This window comes from Paroedura picta, chromosome 3 (genome assembly GCF_049243985.1).
Source record: "Paroedura picta isolate Pp20150507F chromosome 3, Ppicta_v3.0, whole genome shotgun sequence".
In the NCBI taxonomy this organism is placed as follows: domain Eukaryota; kingdom Metazoa; phylum Chordata; class Lepidosauria; order Squamata; family Gekkonidae; genus Paroedura; species Paroedura picta.
The window spans coordinates 63,308,250-63,329,347 of NC_135371.1; the positions used below are offsets into that span (position 1 = coordinate 63,308,250).

Genomic DNA, 21,098 nt, shown 5'->3' on the forward strand with positions numbered 1-21,098 from the left:
CCAGTTCTCTTAGGTTTACAGCCCAATATTCTAAGACAAAGTGATCCAAGAGCTAAGTGAATAAAGGCAAATGAAAATCCTTTTCTTTATTTATAACATTTGGCAGCCTTCTTCACTACCCAAATATTCAAGGCAACATAAAGCATTCTGAAGAAACCATAATTTAAACCAAACAAATATATTGTAAAATGGAAATTAAAACATCAGCTCCATACAAAACAGCAAGCCACAACAGGAGATCACAAAAACTGTTCACCCTAGAACAGTTCAGCTAATGTACACTAACCAGAGAGAGGTCAGGCTGATTTCCCTTAACCATGATGATCAACATTTGGACTCAAGAATATGTCTGTCATCTGTACACGGACAGTAATGACAATTGGCTCTGGATATAGGCAGGACTATTTTGGAACTGTTTCAGAGGGATCCCCCAGCAGACTGGAAATGAACATGCAGAAACATTTCTACTACATACTGTGCTTAATAATGCTTATCCATCTAGCACTAATCCCACTGTCCTTGGGCATACAGGCCAGCTCAGGAATGGTAATTGCATTATAGCATTTGTTGCTGGAAATACAGCTTATGGTTACGATTTCATACAAGAATTTACAACAGAGATCTACATCTCACAGAAATGTTGGGTCTATTTGAAGGGTAGTTGGTAAAGAAACACAATGGGTAAAACCATCACAGCCCTCCCTCCCCTTTCCTTGTGCTACCTGCATAATTTTCATCCATTCTTGACTATCCTCACAGTTGTAGAAACAATGACCAAATTAATGCATCTTGATATAAACAACCAAAGCAATTACATGTTATTTTATCCAGTAAACAGGCAACTTTCCCCCACAATTCTAAATGAGATTGCTTGCAGATCCTTCTTTGTAAGGGTCCATTTTCCACCAATTCCCTATACCTCTTCCCCTAAATCAGTTCCTTCCTTGTCCTATTCATTTTGTTCTTCCTTCTATTGGGCCTAATGTCCTTGAGACGTTTACAGGCTCTTCTCTAGAAGAGAGAAGCCTACTTTATCCAAACTGCACATATCTAATAGTCAGTTCTGCCTCATCTCTCATTTCCTGAGGCTCCCAATATTCCCTTCCCCTCCCCCATTACCCAGGTACTTTCCCATCCCTTTGCATGTCTATTCCTTCCTAAACTTCCTTCAGCTCCATTGCCAAGTCTCATGATTTATTATTTATTACTGCTGTTTTGTCAAAGCCTGAAAACTTTGCAGTCAGGTGATGCAAGGAAAACAACCACTACCACCCTCCACATTCACTGGCAAAGATAGAACTTTTCCATATTTTAAAAAAATGGTATGGTAACAACAGGAAATCAAGCCCACTTATAAAGGCTCCAAGAGGCTATTTTTCAAAGGCATTGACTTGAACCTCCTTCCCCCGGACACAGAGATCTTTAAATAGACTCAAAGGAGGATCTCAGTTGAGTGTACACACATACACACAGAGAGACTTCAAATGCAGGGCAGATCATGTTTCTGTCTTTCCCCTTGTTCTTCGATGAGGCTGTTCATATTCCAAAGGAAAGGTCAGATTGTTTTACAGAATAAAGTCTTTGTTTGTAAAAGAACACTAGATATATTTACTCAGGGTCTAGGTGATACCCCAAGTTCGGACTACTAGTAGAAGAAAAAATCTAAATCTCCTCAGGGCCCTGAAGAGGAGGGGAAATCAGGATAAGTCTCAGTTTGCTCCTCATGGGCAATCACATTTCAAGACAACTTGCAGCCTTCTACCAGAAACATTTAAAATGTATTTATTAACTCAGTTCAGCATCCTTCATGGGCAGTCAGTGCCTCACACTAACTAACCCTGAAGATTTGCAGACAATGAATCTCAACACCCGTCTCATCTTCAACATGGGCAGCAGGAGGAGGAACTATTTGCAGCACTACAGTCCCTTCCCAGGGAGTTCACATGTGACATGCTGCCAACTTCACAGCATACATAGCAGCTTGGGTTCACGGAGCTGTCAATCTGCTGTCTCTACTGCCAGCCATGGTGCTTGACTAAAAAAAAATCAAAGGAAATTCCACAAACTGCAAGGCCAGTTATCTCCAGATGGAGAAAGACACCGAGGTGCAGTACATTACGTGTGTGATTGATGCAGGCTGCCAGCCCAGGGGCTTCTCAGAACCCATTCCAGGAAAGTACTGCTTATGATCATGGCGAAGATCCCAAGATACTGTGCTCCTCATAGGAGCTTCTTTGAAGAGTAGTTAAGTAGATTAACTTGAAATTAAAACAGAACCTCCAGACCTGCATCTTGGTGCCCTCTGATACATTCAGGGTACAGACCATTCAACTAGCCATTAATGGCCACACGCAAACTGTACTCCACACAAAACCCTTGTCGTACTATAACAGTGTTTGAACACAGATATGTTTTGCCTTACCTTTGAAAGAGAGCTGTACCCTTGGTGCAGCAAACAGGTAATCCTTGGAGTAGGATGGCTGCCAGCTCACAAGTAGCAGGGTGGCCCAGAGCAAAAAGGCAAACAGGGGCATGATCAGGAGAGCTGAGAACCCAAAGTCCAGGCAAAATTCTTACGCAGTCTAGCAGAGGAAGAAAAAGAAGATACCAAAGAGATGTATTATTAATAGGTCACAAGACAAGAATTAAAACAAATTTCTCTACTGGAAGGCAACTCTCTTCTTCTACCCAACTACACCCACATCAATAGAACACTAAACTTGGAAGCTTACCAACCCCCCTGTCAGTCTTCCATAAGGCAGATCTAGTTCTCCAGTGTATAAGACTGGTCTATCACCTTCATTTCAGGTACACTGAGAAACATAATGAAAGAGCACTTAATACGTGTTGGCAGTGTCATTGCAGTACTTCTTGGTGCCAAATTCCAGATGTACAAATGGCTTCTGTTTGTGTTAGTCCCCTGACAGTTCAAATGATTGAGAGGAACCAGACTAATGAGGGCCAGCCTGTGTGGGCTGCTGGAGTGCAGAGGATCCAAACAATTATCCACTCCCACAGTGGATCCTGAATATCAATTTCCTTTTTGCTTCTTCACCCCTTTGTTATGATTATATTTGGTCTGACACTTTGCCTGGTTTCGAATATACTCTGGCACACAGTTTGGAGCATCTTCTAGATAATTATTTATATTAACTTTAGCCCAACTTTGCTTTTCATGTGTTTTTATTGTGAGTTTTTTTTTTAATATCTGGCCCTGAACCACACTGCACTCCTATAAATATTTCTAGTTCTCAAGGTTGCACAGAACAGGCTGAAAATTACCCTACTTGCCACAGAACTGGTATACTTTTGGAAACTGAAACTCACCCCCAGACTTTTGTCCATCCTTGCCTCATCTCCTGGATGAAAAAAGATCTAAAATGTCATATTTTTCTTTCTTGCCTTCTTCTGGGAGACATAGAACTGAGGAGACACCATTAAAATCACTATTTTATTTTCAGAAACTAAATTCTTCCCTCAGTTTGATAGTTCCTTTTACAGCATATTATCAGCCTCTCAAGTAGGACCCACATACTGTGATATCGTTTGTATTTATATTTTCTGTTCCTCCATTATAGTAATATGCTATTTAACATCCTGTATCGATGATAGGCCCTCTACCCTTTGCTTGTATTGTACTCATACAGGAATGAGTGCCCATCTTCTTCACAACTCCCCTCAAATGAAGACTCCTCAGCACAATGCAGGTTTTGTGGTCCTGAGCTTTGGCTCAGCTACAGCTATAAATGAGCACCATTCACACTGCTGGTTTCTGCCAAAGGAAAAAACCAAATGGTCATGGTGGTAGGGTCATTGCCCAGCAGTGGGCAATCTGCTCTGCATACAGGAAGTCCCAGGTTCAATCCTCCAAATCTCCAGTTAGAAGAATCAGGGAGTAAATACATGAAAGATCTCTACCTGAGACCATGGAAGGCCACTGGTGCAGAGGTTTGAGTTTGGTTGCCACCAATATGCAGATGACACCCCGCTCTTCTGCCCTGATTCTCCCACAGAATCCTCAGCCAGATGCCTGGAAGCAGTGACAAGGTGGCTCAAACAGAGCCGTCTGAAGTTCAACCCTTCAAAGCTGGAGGTTCTGTGGCTGTGCAGGAAGGGATCAAGTAAGGAAGCGTGCCTAGCCAACCTGGATGGAGTACCATTGTCAGTAGCTTACTCCACCATAAACCTGGATGTGATCCTTGATGCCTCCCTCTCCATGGAGGCACAGGTCATGAGAGTAGCCTGACAGGCCTTTTACCACCTACACAAAGCCAAGCTACTAGCACTCTACTTGGCCTCAGAGCACCTAGCCACAGTGACCCATGCGACAGTCAACTCTAGACTAGATTTCTGCAACTCACTCTACACAGGCCTTGCCTTAACCTTGATCCGGAAACTGCAACTGGTCCAAAATGCTGCAGCCAGTATCCTCACAAACACACCATGTGGATCCCATATCCAGCCTGTATTTTAACAACTCCGCTGGCTCCCAGTTAAATTCCAGATCAGGCTTAAGGTTTTGGTAACCACCTTCAAGGTCATATGCTGTCTGGGCCCAGTGTACCTGAGAGACTGTCTCCTTGCCTATACCCCCTCCCCCCAAAGAGCCCTATGCTCTGCCACAGCCAACTGGCTAGTGATCTATGGCCCCAAAGAAGCACACTGGACCTCAAACAGGGCCAGAACCTTCTCGATCCTGACCCCCACCTGGTAGAATAAGCTCCCTGAAGAGATCAGGGCCCTTCCTAAACTACCACAATTCTGAAGGGCATGTAAAAGGGAGATCCTCCGTCAGGCATTTGGTTGAGGCTAGCCAACACAACAACATCTGTTGGTCCCCCAAACACCCCCTCCATGTCCTGAGCCAAGCTGGCCTCTCATGGGTTCATATTAAAAGATGATAGGTAGATAGGTAGATATGGCATGACCTTGACCAACCAAGAGTAACTCAATATAAGGCAACTTCCTGTATTCAACAGCTGATTGAGATGATGGCAGCAGCTGGAACAGTTAGAGGAGTCTCTGTTAACCTTTTCACTGAGTACAGGGATTGTGATAATCATGTTATTTTATTCCCTAAACAAGAGATGTAGTGAGGGTATAAGAAATGGAAATGAAAAATGCTGTGGCCTTTACACTTGAGAGGGAAGCAGGAAACATGTTTGGTAGGGCTAGATAGGGGGAAAGGCTTGGTTTATTATGTATGGTTTAGATTAGCGATCCCCAACCTGTGGGCTGCGGAGCACATGTGGTCCGTCAACTAATTGGAGGTGGGCCGCGAAGGACGCCTTCTCTCCCCCCCCCCCCCCCCCGGCCCTTTACAACACACTTCGGGTGTCATTGTCTCCCATCACTCCCAGATGGGACTATCTCGTTGCAGAGAAACAAGCTCAGGGTTCCCATTGATTTGTCATTGTCATGAGTTAAAATTTCCATGAAAATAAAATGTTCCTTATGTTCATTGTTTTGGTGTGTCTGTATCTTATTTTGAAGGGATGTTTAAACATTACCATAGCGATCAGAGAGCGTTAGGGCAGTGGTTGAGAGTAGAGGAGTAAACTACCCCCCCACACTGGGCCTCAGTAAAATTGTCAAGTGTTGAGTGGTCCCCGGTGATAAAAAGATTGGGGACCACTGGTTTAGATTATTTATACTCTGGAACTCATGGGGTGGCTTGTAAAGTTTAAAGAAAAAGACAGGTGTATCTTCAACAACAATAAAATATGCAGAAAGATGGAGGATATGCCAGAGACAACCAAGCTACCCCTTATAAACTAAAACACTAACCAGCAGTGAAATTAGTCTGCAGTAAAAGCAACTTGAGAGGCATATTGGATAAAAACAGGATAAAGAATCAATATAAAAGAACAGAATAGCAGCCAAACAAAAAGAACAAAATATGACCTGCAAAGACTCCAGGATGAAAAAAAATATTTTTTTTGCAAGCTCTGAAAACTCACTAAGCTTAGCACCAGGCAAATCACAGAAAGGAGGGAAAGTAGCATGACAGGAATACCTTGTTAGTGGTGTTCATTTTGTTATTATCGGGCAACAGGGGCAGCTAAAGAAAGGCTTCTAACGAGGAAATTAATTGACAATCAAGCTCTTAGGAGAGCAGGCAGACCTTTAAATACCCTAGTTCTAGACAGCTCTTAGTAGGATGTTCAAGTTAAGCCTCTTGTAGCAAAAGCAAAGAGGTATCTTTACCAGCACAGGAGAAATGTTAGAAGGTGAGATTATTTTGTAAGTATGACATTCATTATATAGCTACCATTAACTATTGGTGCAATTTTCCAGCTAACCACCTCTCACCCATACCACTTGAATGAACAAGAAATTGGAACAGGTCCCTGGAAGAAGGCGCAGAAGCAAGATGGTAGTGCCAGTTCCCATCTAGGAGGGTAAGCAAATGAAACACAGGTGGAAGGCAGACCAAAACTAAGATGAATGGGGGGAAAGAGCCACTGCTTAGATCCACAAGTAAGAAAAATCAATGGCTAACTGGATAGCAGCCAAAGATGGGAGGAATGGCCAAAGCATGGCCTCTCCCCTGGATGTAGGGTGAAAATGCTGCTGTATGGGATAATAAGCATTCTAGAAAGTACATTTCCCAGAGTGTACCAAGTAACAGGTGTGTAGTACATTTTGACAGTTGTTCATCCAGACTCTTACATCCTGGTGACTGAGAGCAAGCTGAGCTCCAATGACCTGGTTGGTGTAGTTGTTGGCCATAGCACTGGTACAAGATGTGACAGATCTATTTCTATTTCTTTGTTATTCTGCTGCTTGTGTGGCTTGGTTGAAAAACTGCCCTGTGGGCATCATAGGAAGGAGAAAGGGAAGTCAACCTTGACAATAGAGGATAAGAGGCTGAAATCATTCCTTTTTCCTGTTCTCACAAAGAGGCCAGTGATTCTGCTGTTAGTCTTTCAGTTATGTCATTCAGTGTGAACCTAGCAATAGATAAAACTTCAGCTTTCCTGATTTTAGTGGGAAGGAAACCTTTCACCTTGTATGTATTGCCAAGATCTAGTTAGATGGCTAGGGTCTGCAGATGCCCAGATGTCTCCATCCAGGTACTTAGTGTAGCAGCAAGTGATCTTAAAGATACTTTGGTTTAATGACAATAGTTCAGTACCTACCTAACACAGAACAGGGGAGCTTGGATGGCTATACTCCTATTTGAATTACTATAGTAATCCTGTGGTCACTGAAGTTTGCATAAGGTACTTTTGGATTCACAGCTATGCTGTAACCATCAGATTGCAGCAGTGCCTAGGAGTGTTTTTTACTTACTACATCAGGAATGAAAGTTGTGGCCCTTTCACTGAAACTGGATATGATTACTCCTTTTGCCTTTAAGAGTCACAAGTCATTATTACTGTAACACACTATAAAAGGGGCTACCACTGGAAAACATTCATAAGTTGCAGCCAGAGGTGAATACTGTGGCCTGCTTCCTGATGGGGATGAGGGTTGTCAAAAGCAGTGCCCTCTTTGTAAAGTCAATAAATACTGCTTACTGCTTTCTGAACATGATTCCAGGTGTTGGCTTTAACCTTTAAAGCCTAAAAGTAGAGTAAACTACACTTCTCTATGATATCTATAATCTGCTAAAGGTGGCTTTTAAATATTTTCTCCTACACACATTGCTGGCAAATCGCATAAGGAAATATTCTTAGCAATTGATCCTCAATTTCCCTCTGCTGCAGGTTCAATCCTGAGCATGTACCAGAAGCAACAGGCAGTTGGTTTTGGAATTAAGTTTAACATGAAGTTAGTTTAATGATTTTTCTAATATTTTATGCATATGTCTATGCTATTTCAATTATGTGTTTTGTACAGGATCTTTATTATTTATTTGACTGATTTTGTTTACCACCACTCCCGGACTAGCTGGCTTGTGGTGGTTTACAATGTTAAATCAGTAAAACACTAAAATATTAATTATAAAATTACAAGAAGTCCCAACATGGCAACAAAAATTGCCCCCCCCCCCCCAAACTATACCCAGCCCAATAAACCCCTCCTGCCAGACCCATGCCTTGGGGAACACGGAGGAGACATATAGATATCTAGTGGTCACCCTAAGGGAGGGACCCCATGATCTTCCTTGACCCAGCCTCAACCGAATGCCTGGTGGAAGATCTCCATCTTGCAGGCCCTGTGGAATTGTGTCAGTACCAGAACCTTGAACTTAATCCGGAACACCACTGGCAGCGAATGCAGCTGTTACAGCACTGGTTGAATATGGGCCCTCCATGCTGTTCCTGCGAGGACACTTACAGCTGCATTTTGCAGCTGTAACTTCTGGGTCAAGGTCAGGGGTAGGCCCATGTAGAGTGAATTACAGAAATCTAGTCTGGAGGTGACCATCATGTGGATCACTGTGGCCAGGTGTTCCAGGGCCAGATAAGGCACTAGTAGCCTCACTTGGTGCAGATGGAAAAATGTCAGTTGAGGTACTCTTGTGACCTGGCTACCGTTGACAAGGATGTATCAAAGATCACCCACAAATTCCTGGCTGAGGGCAAGATTTCTAATTACACCCCATCCAGGCAGGGGAGATATACTTCCTGATCTGATCCTTTCCTTCCCAGCCACAAAACCTCCATCTTGGAAGGGTTGAGTTTCAGGTGACTCTGCTTGAGCCAGACCATCAACACTTCCAAACAACTGGCAAACGTTTCAGGGGGGGGGGAGGCCAGCCACCCACCCATCTATCAGGTAGAGCTGGATGTCATCCACATATTGGTGACAACCCAGTCCATAGCCTCGGATCAGCAGAGCCAAAGGGTGCACATAGATGTTTACCAGTGTAGGGGAAAGTATCACCCCCTGCAGAAGACCACGAGCGAGTTGGTAAGAGGGTGAAAAATTATCCCTCACTGTCACCTCTGTGTCCAGTTCTGAAGTAAAGAGACCAGCCATTGCAAAGCTGTCCCTTGAATCCCAGCTCCGGTGAGGCAGTGGGCTAACAACTCATGGTTGACCATGTCAAACGCAGCCAGCAGATCTAGCAAGAAGAAGAGTTGGTTCTTATATGTTGCTTTTCTCTACCCAAAGGATTCTCAAAAGTGGCTTACATTCACCTTCCCTTTCCTCTCCCCACAACAGATACCCTGTGAGGTAGGTGAGGCTGAGAGAGCCCTGATTTTATTGCTCGGTCAGAACAGCTTTATCAGTTTTAGCAACATGAGGATAGCCCTACCGCCCCTGTCCAGCTGACACCGAAGGTCGTCCATCAGAGATACCAGCACCATCTCCACCCTGTGACAAGAACAGATTCCGGACTGGAATGGATCAAACACTGAAGTCCTCCAAGAATGCCAGGAGCTGATCCACAGCAGCCCTTTCAACCACCTTCCCCAGAAACATGAGATGGGAGATGGGATGGTAGTTGGCCAGGTCCTGCAGATCAAGCAGTGGCTTTTTTCAATACAGGGTGAACCACTGCCTCCTTTAGTCCTCCAGGGAACTCCCCAGATGTCAAGGAGAGGTTTATAATATTGCTGGTCACCTGATTTAAGCAACAAAGTTGGACAGGGGTCCAGGAGGCAAGTGGTCATCCTCACTGTGCCCAGCAACAAGAGAGAGCTGCCTAAAGCCATCAAACATAGCCTCCCCAGACAGCCAAGGGGCCACCAGTTCCTTTTCTGTATCAACTGTGAGGGGAAGGTCCTGGTGGAGTGTTGAGATTTTATCTGCAAAAAAGCTTGCTAATGCTAATGTTTACTGTTGTTCCTGATCACAAAACCTGTGACTCCATACTTAGCTCTGCTTCGGAGCATTGTTAAGAGAAAACAAGAAAATGGCTTAGGTCCACACCCTTGAGTTTGTCATTGTGTAACATCTGTACAGTTACCAGGGGCTGATAGCTGTTATACAAATGTACAGAGAGAAGGGGGAATCTTAATCTTATATATAATGCCTCATTTTAGCCTAAATTTCTAAATAGTCTTCTTAAGAAACTTTATCTGACAACATAACACCAATAATGATTCAAGACTATGCATCAATATTCACAGTTTTTGTAGGATCAAATACAAGTTTCTGTGGTACTCTGATACATGCTCAGTGGATCTTTTCACAGACAGGACTATAACAGAATTTCTCTTTGCAGCTTGAGGAGCCTACAGAAGGAATGAATACCAGGCCGTTTGAGCCCAACTGCAATTAACAGGCTCACATGCTGCTCTCATTTAGTAAAGTAAACAGAGTTTGATTGAGGGGCAGTAATCAAGTCCTCTGCTCTCAGGGCTATAAGGACTCTTTTCATTCCTATCTTATAGTAAGAGGAGCCAAAGCCAGCAGCCCACCCACTAGGGGCCCTTCCACCCCACAAATTTCCCTTTCCCTACACAGAGAAAGGGAGGAGAAAAGGAGGGTGGGGTCCTCCTCCTCCTCCCTGTCTTCCCACTGAGCACAGAAATGCAGTGAACCAGGGGAAGTACTTTGTCCAGTACACTCTCCCCTTTCTTGGCAGAAGAAATCTGGACTTAATCATTTAAAAAGACAAAATGCATTTTCCTTAAAAGTAAGTTTTTTAAAAAAAGAGAGTTTGTGTGTACCAGACCATCTGGGTTCCACTGGGGTCTTAGCTGGAACAGATTTGACAGGGTTGCCTAGATAGAGTGCCAGGGGCCCTGTGAAACTAGCTATCAAGAATTCAGGTGGGACTGAGTATTTGTGATTTACAACGTTACCTTTGTTCATCCTCAAATGTAAGTTGCATGCAGCTTTCTCTGCTTCAACTCTCACAAATATAAAACACTTTCCAACATATAATCCACTGTTGTCCTTAAACCAAACTCTGGATGTGAACCTGTAATAACTCCCTGTTCTTCAGTTTCTTTGGCTAACTAGATATGTGGTCAGATGTGACAAAGCAACTGAGTGGCTGACCTCAACATAATTTGTTTGCTTTTTGTAGTTCTAGCTGGAAGAGGGTAATGTAAGCTTTCACTCCAGGATAATTGTAAATAACTCTTGCATGCTGTTTCAGCATGCTGAGCTATAAGTAAATACAGTACAGAAATGTCTTGTAGTTTATTGCAAAGAGCAGTGTCCATGATGCAAAACTGGCCGTTTGACAGAGCCCATGTTTTTTTTTCATTGTGCTGCAAGCTTTGCATGACCCCCACTTTCCACAGAAGCCATTGATAGGGGGGAAAAAACTCTCCCATTGCAGCACCCTTTGTTTTATGTTGTCTAATGTCAGCTGGAAAGCTCATTGTTCAGGAGAGCTAAATAAATGGCAAGAATTATTCCCAAGCCTAAAGAGAGAGACAGGTGGATAGGACTTGTAAGCAGATTTAGAATAGAAACATCATAATGTAGGTAGGCAAATTACAGTCTTGACCATTTAAAACAGTCAAAGGACATCACTACATGGGAGTTTTGGTGTGTTATCACTACAATTAACATGTCTGGGGCACATGCACATCATTACAACTAGCAAGAGGGTGAAGCTTGAGATCAGGTTCATGTACTTCCTTTCTGCCTAGGAAGTTTTTAAGATGCAACATGTGGCATTCAAAAACAAATGTAGGTTAAACAAGAAAAAATAGAGAAAAAATAAGGAGATAAGAGCCAACCAAAAAGCTTAGCAGTGCTAGGACTGCCCTCAGTGTTGTGCTACAGGGAAGAGGAATGTACCTTGCCACTCTCAACACTGCCCCCTCTGGTTGACTGGTGAGCTGCAGGAAAGTGGGGGTTAATGATAGAAACAAACTTCAGGGATTTCACAGGAAAATCCTTGGAATCAGTCAAACAAATCCAGACCAGCTCTAAGGACATTTAGAGTAATGGATGGGCCCTCAGGAGAATACAGTTTTCTTCAGCTGTGGGCAATACACCACTACTGCAGGAGTTAACTTTCCCCAGGGGCAATATATCATAGCAATTTCCTTTATACTAGGTAAATATTTGTGTTATTTGTCTGTCTTTCCACACACATTTGCACTTCCCCCTTTTGGAGATTCTACACTCAGTACACGTCAGGCTTTTCTGGAACCAGAATGTCTAAAAACCAAATTACTCTGTGAAATAAAAGCTACAATCGGCTGCTGTTAAATCAAGCCCTGCCGGCCTTGGGAAATAGTTCTGGCAAATACTGATATTGCATTTGGATTGTGTTGTGCGTGCCAGTGAGAGTGAGTGAGATGGCAAACAAAGGAAAAGAGCAGAGAGAGAAGGGGGGGAGGAAGGAGGGAGGAGGAGAGGAATGCAAGAAAAAAGAGGAGGGAGGCAAGGAGCTGCAGAAAGTGGGGAGAGGAAGGAAAAGAGATTGAGAGAATACCATTCTTCAGAACTGTTGCTAAATCTAAATCTCTCTGCACTGATGGAAGTGGAGTGAGTGAGCAGGCTAATGGGTCACCACACAGACTAAGGAATGAACTGGTATGCTATGTCTGGAGACCTGGGGTCCTTTGACATATGAAGCTCAGCCACTTCGCAGTCCCTGATAAACAGTGGTTAATCCAGCTACTTCTGATCTTCTGAGATAATAATGGAAGAAAGAAAAGATTGGGGTCCCCTTCAGCTGGCTCCTGGCATGTCTGTTCAGGAAGAGAGGGGAGTCTCTGATCAGTTTCAGTTTGCAAATGTCAGCATATGCATCTAAGCCTCCTGAGAAAGGAGCTTATAGTACAGGAAATGTTCAGGGGGAAGCAAAAGATCAGGGATATGAAAGGAATTATTAATAACTCCGTGACTAATACATGCATGAATACAAATGGACAACGACAACAGCAAAATCTGTGCAGCTTTTGGGCAGGGCAAATAACTTTGCCAAACTATGCTGAGCTGCAGTAACCCTCTGATCCCTCTGTTGCACTATGGCCTTATATCTGTGCGTCTCTGCCCTATTTTTAAGAAAGCAGAATCTCCCCCATGAAGATTTTATTCCATCTGGACTGTTGTTTCTGGGGCTTTCTCAAAATAGTTCTCTTAAAGAAGAGCAGAGATTTCTTCTTTGCTTTGTAACATCCGGCATTTTCACTGCCTTTTACAGGCTCCACATACTCATCTGAGGATTCTAACAATAGTAGGGAGCAAATTAGACAATTTGACGATGGGATGTATAAAATTGTTTTACACTGAACCAGATCACTGGCCTGCTCTCCAATAGTTCAGTCTGAGATCTGTCCCAGCCTTGCTCCCCAAGATCCTTTTAACTTAGACAGGCCAGTAACTGAACCAGGGACCTTCAGCATAGACAATAAATGCTGATAAACTAAAACATAGATCCTTCAGAAAGGGCAGAAGGTCAACTGAGGCAGTAAGATGAACTCTGCATTTGAGCCAAATGGCTGAATATGTTATGAAGACGCTTTCAGCTCTCATTGTTCCACAACTATTTGCTTGCTTGCAATGGAGAAACCAATCATATTGAAGCCTGCCTGCTGAGGAAAGGCCAGGTGACTTCTTTCACAGCCCCTCTTGACTCCCATTCACAGGAGCAAAAGGACTCTCCTTTTAACTGTTACTGCAGCCTAGCTATATTCTGCGTGCTATACACTGGAGCACCTTGCTGGTGAGAAGGAGCTGGGACCCAAGAGATTTGTAAGAATAGGTTGAAAGCCTGTAGTTCCCTTTTTATTATAATCAGAGTTTTCTGCTCCTTCCTCATCCTAGGGTTCAGTCTTTTTCAGGTATTCAAGCTTAGAGTAAAACTGTGGAAGTAGTATTCCTGTTTATTGCTTTCTTATACTGGCAAGCTTATAGTGCAGAAGCAGAGTTTTATGGCCTAGCATCAGCTTGGCCAACTAGGTAACCCATGATTCCAAAAGAGAACATGGTAATCAAACCCAGTAAAACCCAATGTTATGATCAAGGATTTGTAATTAAGAAGGGATAATAACATTTGAAACCCTATTAACTCATGTGAAGAAAAGTAACCACATTCTGTGTACCAACAACTCTGCCAAAAAATTACAATCATTTGATCTGAAAATTCAAGGCAAATTAATATTGTACTGAACTGTTATAATGCAAAATTGCATTTAGGCAGCCTTGCAATGTAAAAAAACAGCAACAAACTGGCAAGATATTTCAACAATACACTGCCTTCTCTCCATTTACAAGGCCACCTAGAAAGAGCAGGCTCAGAGTTCCAACATATAAGTCAAGTATTTCCATAAACTACTGTAGTATCTTTTCTTTTACAAAATTAAATACCTCAGGCTACATGCACATGAAACAAGACACAGGATGGCCTGTCCTCTGGCGAAGTCTGAGGAAGAATGCTTGCACTCGAAAGCTCACACCCTGAATAAATCTTTGTTGGTCTTAAAGGTGCTACTGGACTCTGATTTTATTGTGCTACTTCAGACTAACATGGCTACCCATTTGTATCTGTCCTCTAGTGTTAATGCTTAGGGATGTGGTGAGAAAGGGAATAAAACCTATGAGCTTCTTGAATGATAGCCACTGATTGTCCTGTGCTTTTTGAATTTGACTTCTTTTTTGTTGAGGATCCAGCTATTTGAATAGCATTTAAGTATTCTCAATCCCTAATATGTGCAGAAACCTGCTTTAAATTCACATTTTTACATGTCATATTAAATAGCATGCCAGGAGTAGATGCTTGTAAATAGTTAAGGGATGAAGATTTTACTGTTTCAGAAGCCTCTGATGTGAAGACAGCATGAACTGTTTCTACAGTATTAAATAAGCCTAAGAGAGCCACTTCTTCGGGGTCGTATATTTCATTCAGAAATTCTAAAAGGTATTTAGGAACTCTTAGTGAAAACTGCCTTTCATCCAAACTCTGGCACCAGGAACCTGGCAGTGTGAAAGCAGCCAGACACCTGTCTGCTTCCTCAGGTGTGTTAACACTGCAGACTTCCGATGCACTTATTTATATTTGTAACCCGCGTGGTATGGCAAAGGTGAAACTGCCCAGAAGGCACACCAGCAATACCAATTGCCCCTCGCCCACACGAACGGCGAGAGACGCAGAGCCAGTGAGCTCTGCGGGGAGGGGGGGCGGGGTCCGAAGGAAGTCCTTGGCCCACTGAGATTAGAAGGCCCTACGAGGCGGGAGCACAGGGACGGCCCGCTAAATATGTTGCTTGGCACAAAAGAGTGCTTGGCGCACCCAGAGAGCAGAGGGGCTCCAAAAAGACCGAGAGGGAGCACCCCTGGCCAGTCACGGCGGCAACCCTGCCATGCCTGTCTCTTCCCCCCCCCCCCAAAAAAAAAAACCCTCAGGAGTTGATTGGCTTGCAAGAGGGACCGAGCTCCCGGCCTCCCTCGGCTCACAGCCGCACCTACTACCCCTCCCAGCGAGACTGCTGCAGCCAATTTGGTGGGATTACCCCCCCCCCCCCATTAAAAAGGCGGGAGAGGGAGGAAGCGGACAGAATAAAGGCGGGAGAGGAAGAGAGCGAGGCTTCCCCTCCGTCGGTGCCGAGATTGGACCGCGGCTTTCGTAGACCTGCCATGCCGTGTCTAGTTTTTCTAGGGCCAACCCCCCGCTTCATTCTCCAGGTGCATGGCCCGTGAGCCTCCAGCTCTGCAGTGTCCCAAGAAACACAAAAAGTCTGAAGCGCGGCGGACACCCGTGAACGTTCAACCAACCCGTCACGTGCACGTCGACCCCCCCCCCCTCCGCCGTCGCTTTCGCCCACATGAATAACATTCACACGTGGAACCCACTGGGCCAAAAGGAGCCTTTCTGCACCCCGATGCGCCTACTCCTCAGCAAGGGAGGGAGGGCGTCTAAGCCCCGGGCCTTTCCTCGGCACGTGGCCCAGAGGTACCGGTCGGGGCTCCTCCACTCTGAAGCCCCCGAGAATTTTACCCTGGCGAAGCAGCTCTTCTCGTCCACAGAGCGCGGAGTCAGCCACCACCCCACCGCCCGCCCCAATTCAGAAGGCTCGTCCGCCCCCAGGCCGCTAACACGGTTGGGGCCGGAGGGAGTTCATGCCGCCCGGCGGGAGCCCGCAGCCTTGGCGCCTGCCAGACCTCCGGAGGCGTGCCCCTCTGCAGCCTTTTGGCTGGCTGGCTGGCCGTCCCGTCCTCTTGCCCTGCCGCTTGCAACCCGCACCTCCCCGGCTCGAGATGTGCGCCGCCTCCCTCGCCGAACCGGACGGCTGCCCGGGAACGGGACCCTCCGCGCCCGAGTCCCTCTCCCGACTCTCCCAGGCGCGCCTAGCTGCAACGCGCGCCGACACGCAGCCTTTCCCCGCTCGGCTTCCAATCCAGTCGGTGCCGTCTGGGAAACAGCCGCGACCGTAGCGGAACCCCAGCCACGTCTGGGCACCCCTCGAGCTGAGGAGGATTTCGTTGCCTCCTGCCCGCCCCCTTCCCGGATTGCTCCTCAACTTTCCGGGCGCAGAGGCGGGAAAGACTGAGCCAGCCTCTGTCACTTCTCGGACGGAACGAGGCGAGGGGCCGCCCGCGGAAAGTTTGCCGCTTTGAACAGCTCTTGCCTCGGTCCCGTGGCCTTGGTCTTGGCTCTCGGGGTCCCCAGGAATCCCGCCCGTCCCGCCTGAGGAGAGCGGTACCCCCGCGGCGGATCCGACAGGGGACCGGCACCCACCGTCGCCCACAGAGCAGAGGAGGGGATCCCTCGGCCGGCGCCCAGACCCGCCCAAGCGAGAGAGGCTGCTCTTTTGACAGAGACCCTGAAGGCGCTCGCTCCCCGGCGGAGGCTGGGCGGGCGGAGAGGAGGTCCTCCGCGAGGCGCGCGGCTCGCCCTCGGCGCAGACTTACCTGGCTGGGGCAAAAACCGTCGCCGGCTGGCCGCTCCCCAGGCAGGTTTGCCGCAGGCTGGTCGGCTCCGGGAGGCGCCGGCTCCCAACTCCAAAGCGGCGGCGGGGGTGGGGTGGGATGGGGTGGGGTAGGAGCGGAACCCCTACGGGCGCTCCAGGGGCAATTCTCCGCAGCTGTCCTGCGCCATCGCTCTCTTCGCCGTCGCCCAAGGAGGCGCGCAGGGGGCTGCTCCAACCTTCCGATCCTGGACTTCGCCTTCAGGACCCGAGGAGGTCTCTTCTCCAATCCATGGAGACGCTCAGTTTACAGTCGAGCCGGTCCGCCAGGCAGCCAACCGGGTGCGACTTCTTCGCGACGGAGCAGCTGGCTGGACTTTTGCGCTGCTCCTCTGGCCGCTTGTCCGAGCTGAAACGCACACTTGCCCCCTCGAAGTTCCCGCTGCCGGCCGACAGGCGTTTACCAGCGCAAGAGGCAAAACGGGAGGAATAATAATAATAATAATGTGTCCTTCTGCCCGCTTGGCAAAAGGGGGAAACCAGCCCTCCCCTACAACCCCCCTCCCGCCCTCCCTCTGAACACCCAAGTCCTATTCAGTCAATTGGCTTCTACCGCCCGCGATTTGCATAGCCCCGCCCCGTTCCCACCTCCTCGGGCAGTGAAGTCGGGGACGGACCCGTCGCCGTTCTCCTCCCCGCCGCCACCTCTTTTTCCACCTGTACCGCCCCTCCTCTTGGCTGGGTTTGGCTCGGCACGGCAGAACGAGCGAGCAAACCAGCGAGCAGCGGGTTCCCAGAGCCCTTGGTGTCAGGTTGGCTAGCAACTCTCACCGGAGAGCGAGCGATTTTTCCCTTTGGGGTTAAGGCTCAGTTTGAGTCCCCCACAATGCTTTCAGTCCCTGACCCCTCTCTCCCGGATCAATCGCCCTCGTAGCGAATGAAAAGCCAAAGAAACACGATCCTAATCTAAATCCAGACTAATAATCCCTTTTGTGTATAGCCTCTTCCCACCTAGCTCCGCGCTTTGAGGAAGGGGGCTCTTCCCCCCTGAAATCCAGAGGGAGAGTGAGGTAGACAAAACAGGCGCTGGGGGAAATGGGAATAATAAATAAATAAATCAGGTCCTTTGTCTGTGTCTGGCTGAGTTATTCTGTGGATTGCAAGGGAGTGTCTCGTGTCCCATGGGGAGGGGATTGCATGGGGGCGAGAGGCAGGTTTGGGAGGGGGATTGAAGTGAGACAAGAAAGGCAGAAAGCAAAAAGAAGAAGGAAGCCTAACGGGCGGGCGTGCCAGAGAATGAATGACAGAGGTGGGGGTGTGAGGGAAGGATGGGGCCTTGCTTTGTAATATTGCAGAATCTACCCAGACAGATCCTTCAACAAATAGCCTACAACAAAGAAAATTCTGCATAAATGACAGCAAGAAGAAAGTGTTACCTCTTCCTACCAACCCCCAACACCTCTTTTCCTTCAGCAGCTTTGGAAAGCCACATTAACCCTTTTGTGGATCAGTGGATGGGTAGGGGTAAAGTGTCCAGAGACTGAGAGGAAACAGAGAAGGTCTGCCAGGACCCTAATGAAAAAGTGGCAGGCATTGCTGTTTCATTGCTGCAGGTCAAAGGTTCCATTTCTCTTGTGTGTTTTTAAAAGTAGGGATCCCCAAGCTTACTATGCTGCAGGGGAGCAATAGATGACTTTAAGGTGCATCTGTGAGTGACCATCATTCAAGATTTGTGCCACCTTTGTCTGTAAGTAGAAGAAGAGTTGGTTCTTATATGCTGCTTTTCTCTACCCGAAAGAGTCTCAAAGCAGCTTACAGTCGCCTTCCCTTTCCTCTCCCCACAACAGACACCCTGTGAGGGAGGCGAGGCTAAGAGAGCCCAGATATTATTGCTCGGTCAGGACAGTTTTCTCAGTGCTGTGGCAAGCCCAAGGTCACCCAGCTGGCTGCATGTGGGGGAGCGGGGAATCGAACCCTGCTCGACAGATTTGAAGTCCGCACTCCTAACCACTACATCAAACTGGCTCTGGTAAAGAGCAAGATGGCCTGGCTGCACTTAAAGTAGATCTTATTGTACCCCCCATTTGGCCGCACAGCATGGTCAGTGAGGAAAGTGCTGTGTCCTTTGTGCGGTAGAGGTTGAAGGGTGCTTTACAAAGATCTATGTTTCAATTAACATGCGTGCACATAACACAACATTATCCCCGTATGCAGCAGAGAGTACTTCTATGTAGGAAAAATACTTTTAAAATGAACAAGTTATGATGCCTGAGTGAAGTTATGAGAGATGGAAAATCTGATATTCTTCCTTGGGGGCAGGCAGTGATTGACCAGTAAGAAGCTTGCATGGTGACCCAAGTGACAGACTCTGGCCTAAGGCTAAATAAGGAAGGATGCATAATTCCTCTACCTCTTCCACCTCTCCCTCTCCCTCTGCCTGTGTGCCTTTCACATAAATGAATAATTCACAAGTGCATCCCTGGCAAAAGATATCTTCTGTTGCTCACAGTTAAGGAAAAGCTGAAGCAACTTTCTGCAGCAGTTCCGGGTGTACTGGGCTGTGTTGACGGCAGGAGGAGCATTAGGACATTTCAACCTCAGATATACTTTCAAAGCAATTTGGATGCAACCCCCAATCAATTAACTTTCAGTCATGTCTCAAGTAACTATGCTTGGGATGAGGACCACCATTACTTCTCACTGAAGGCACCTTTAGCAAAGCACCATGTCTGATATTCAGAAAAGTAATCTCTAAATACAAGTGATCAGGTGGAAGGACTTGGCTAAACTGCTGCAATTTTTGAAGGCATACTTCACTTCCTAATGACAAGCAGTATGAGATGGCTCTTTTAAACATTTTACATGCAAATGTAAGTACTTACGATTTCTACACAACTTGTATATCTATTGAATCCAAATTTAAAAAGGGAATTTAGAAGGGAAGCTGTCCAACCATGAAACAGCCACACTGAACAAACTCTGGACACTGCACACAGTGCTTCTCTCTGATCAATATTTTCCATGATAAAGGTATGTAAAAGCGCTGTTTAAACAGGAATAAGAAATTGCTATATATGTTGGCTAACTAATTCGTGTACTCAAGACAATGCAGAAATATAAACACCTACACCATCCTTTATTAACTGTAGGACTGTTAACCAATCACATAATGCTTAGTTGATTAATCATCCAACTTTCACTGATGAATCAGCCTATTAACTGGTTACATTTAAATACATTTGCAGATTACCAGAAACTCAATAGCATTGCCTTTCTATAAGTTTGAGTGCAGCATGAAAGAACTAGGTAAAGGTAAAGGTATCCCCTGTGAAAGCAGTGAGTCATGTCTGACCCTTGGGGTGACGCCCTCTAGCGTTTTCACAGCAGACTCAATACGGGGTGGTTTGCCAGTGCCTTCCCCAGTCATTACCGTTTACCCCCCAGCAAGTTGGGTACTCATTTTACTGACCTTGGAAGGATGGAAGGCTGATCGAACTCCCAGCCTCATGGGCAGAGCTTTCAGACTGCACATCTGCTGCCTTACCACTCTGAGCCACAAGACACTCTTTTGAAAGAACTAAGAGCTACATAAAACAAAATACCATTCCTTGCTGAAAGGAAAGGCTGTGTTAAGTATTATTTTGATCCCTTTTTATTGTAATACCCCATTACCATAAACTCATAAAGGTAAAGGTAAAGGTATCCCCTGTGCAAGCACCGGGTCATGTCTGACCCTTGGGGTGGCGCCCTCTAGTGTTTTCATGGCAGACTCAATACAAGGTGGTTTGCCAGTGCCTTCCCCAGTCATTACCGTTTACCCCCCAGCAAGCTGGGTACTCATTTTACCGACCTCGGAAGGATGGAAGGCTGAGTCAACCTTGAGCCAGCTGCTGGGATCAAACTCCCAGCCTCATGGGCAGAGCTTTCAGACTGCATGTCTGCTGCCTTACCACTCTGCGCCACAAGAGGCTCATAAACTCATAAAGAACCCCAAATGTGCTGTCTATGTCCAGCCAATTCAAATTGACCTCTGCTTAATAAACTTAAAATGTTGTTGATTAATTTATCAGTTAAACTGATTTAGCAATTAACTCTACAATTAAGGTTTTATCCCCAATGTATTTTATAGTAAAGTTATCATAGATGAAGAGACCATGTCACCTCTATACAAACACAATTCATTTCCCCCACTGTGTATAGTTTTGGATAGGAGGTTGCTGTTATTGCTTATAAGTTTGATAAAATATTGGGTGGCAAAAAACACCAAAAGAAAATACTGGAAAGATTAATATTCGACAGCCAGATATCTGATTAACAAATTGTGGAATCTACAGATATAGATTTGGTTGGAAGTCTCCACACTGTGTCAGATGCAACATA

The 21,098-nt window shown here is 46.0% G+C and overlaps 1 protein-coding gene across 4 annotated transcripts in view; it reads right to left on the reverse strand.

Moving 5' to 3' along the window:
- SEMA3F (semaphorin 3F) overlaps positions 1-17,271 on the reverse strand; it is a 184,846-nt gene extending 167,575 nt beyond the window's left edge. For 2 of the 4 annotated variants that reach the window (XM_077326023.1, XM_077326020.1), the window contains exons 1-2: positions 16,723-17,271; positions 2,423-2,582 (exon numbers count right to left, since the gene is read on the reverse strand). In XM_077326023.1, the coding sequence (XP_077182138.1) occupies positions 2,423-2,534 (112 nt within the window). In that variant the 5' untranslated portion in view covers positions 2,535-2,582; positions 16,723-17,271. Of the gene's footprint in view, positions 1-2,422; positions 2,583-3,327; positions 3,436-16,549; positions 16,574-16,722 lie in introns of those variants that run through there. The other 2 variants (XM_077326022.1, XM_077326021.1) reach the window with 2 other exon arrangements.
- Between the last annotated feature and the right edge of the window lie 3,827 nt (positions 17,272-21,098).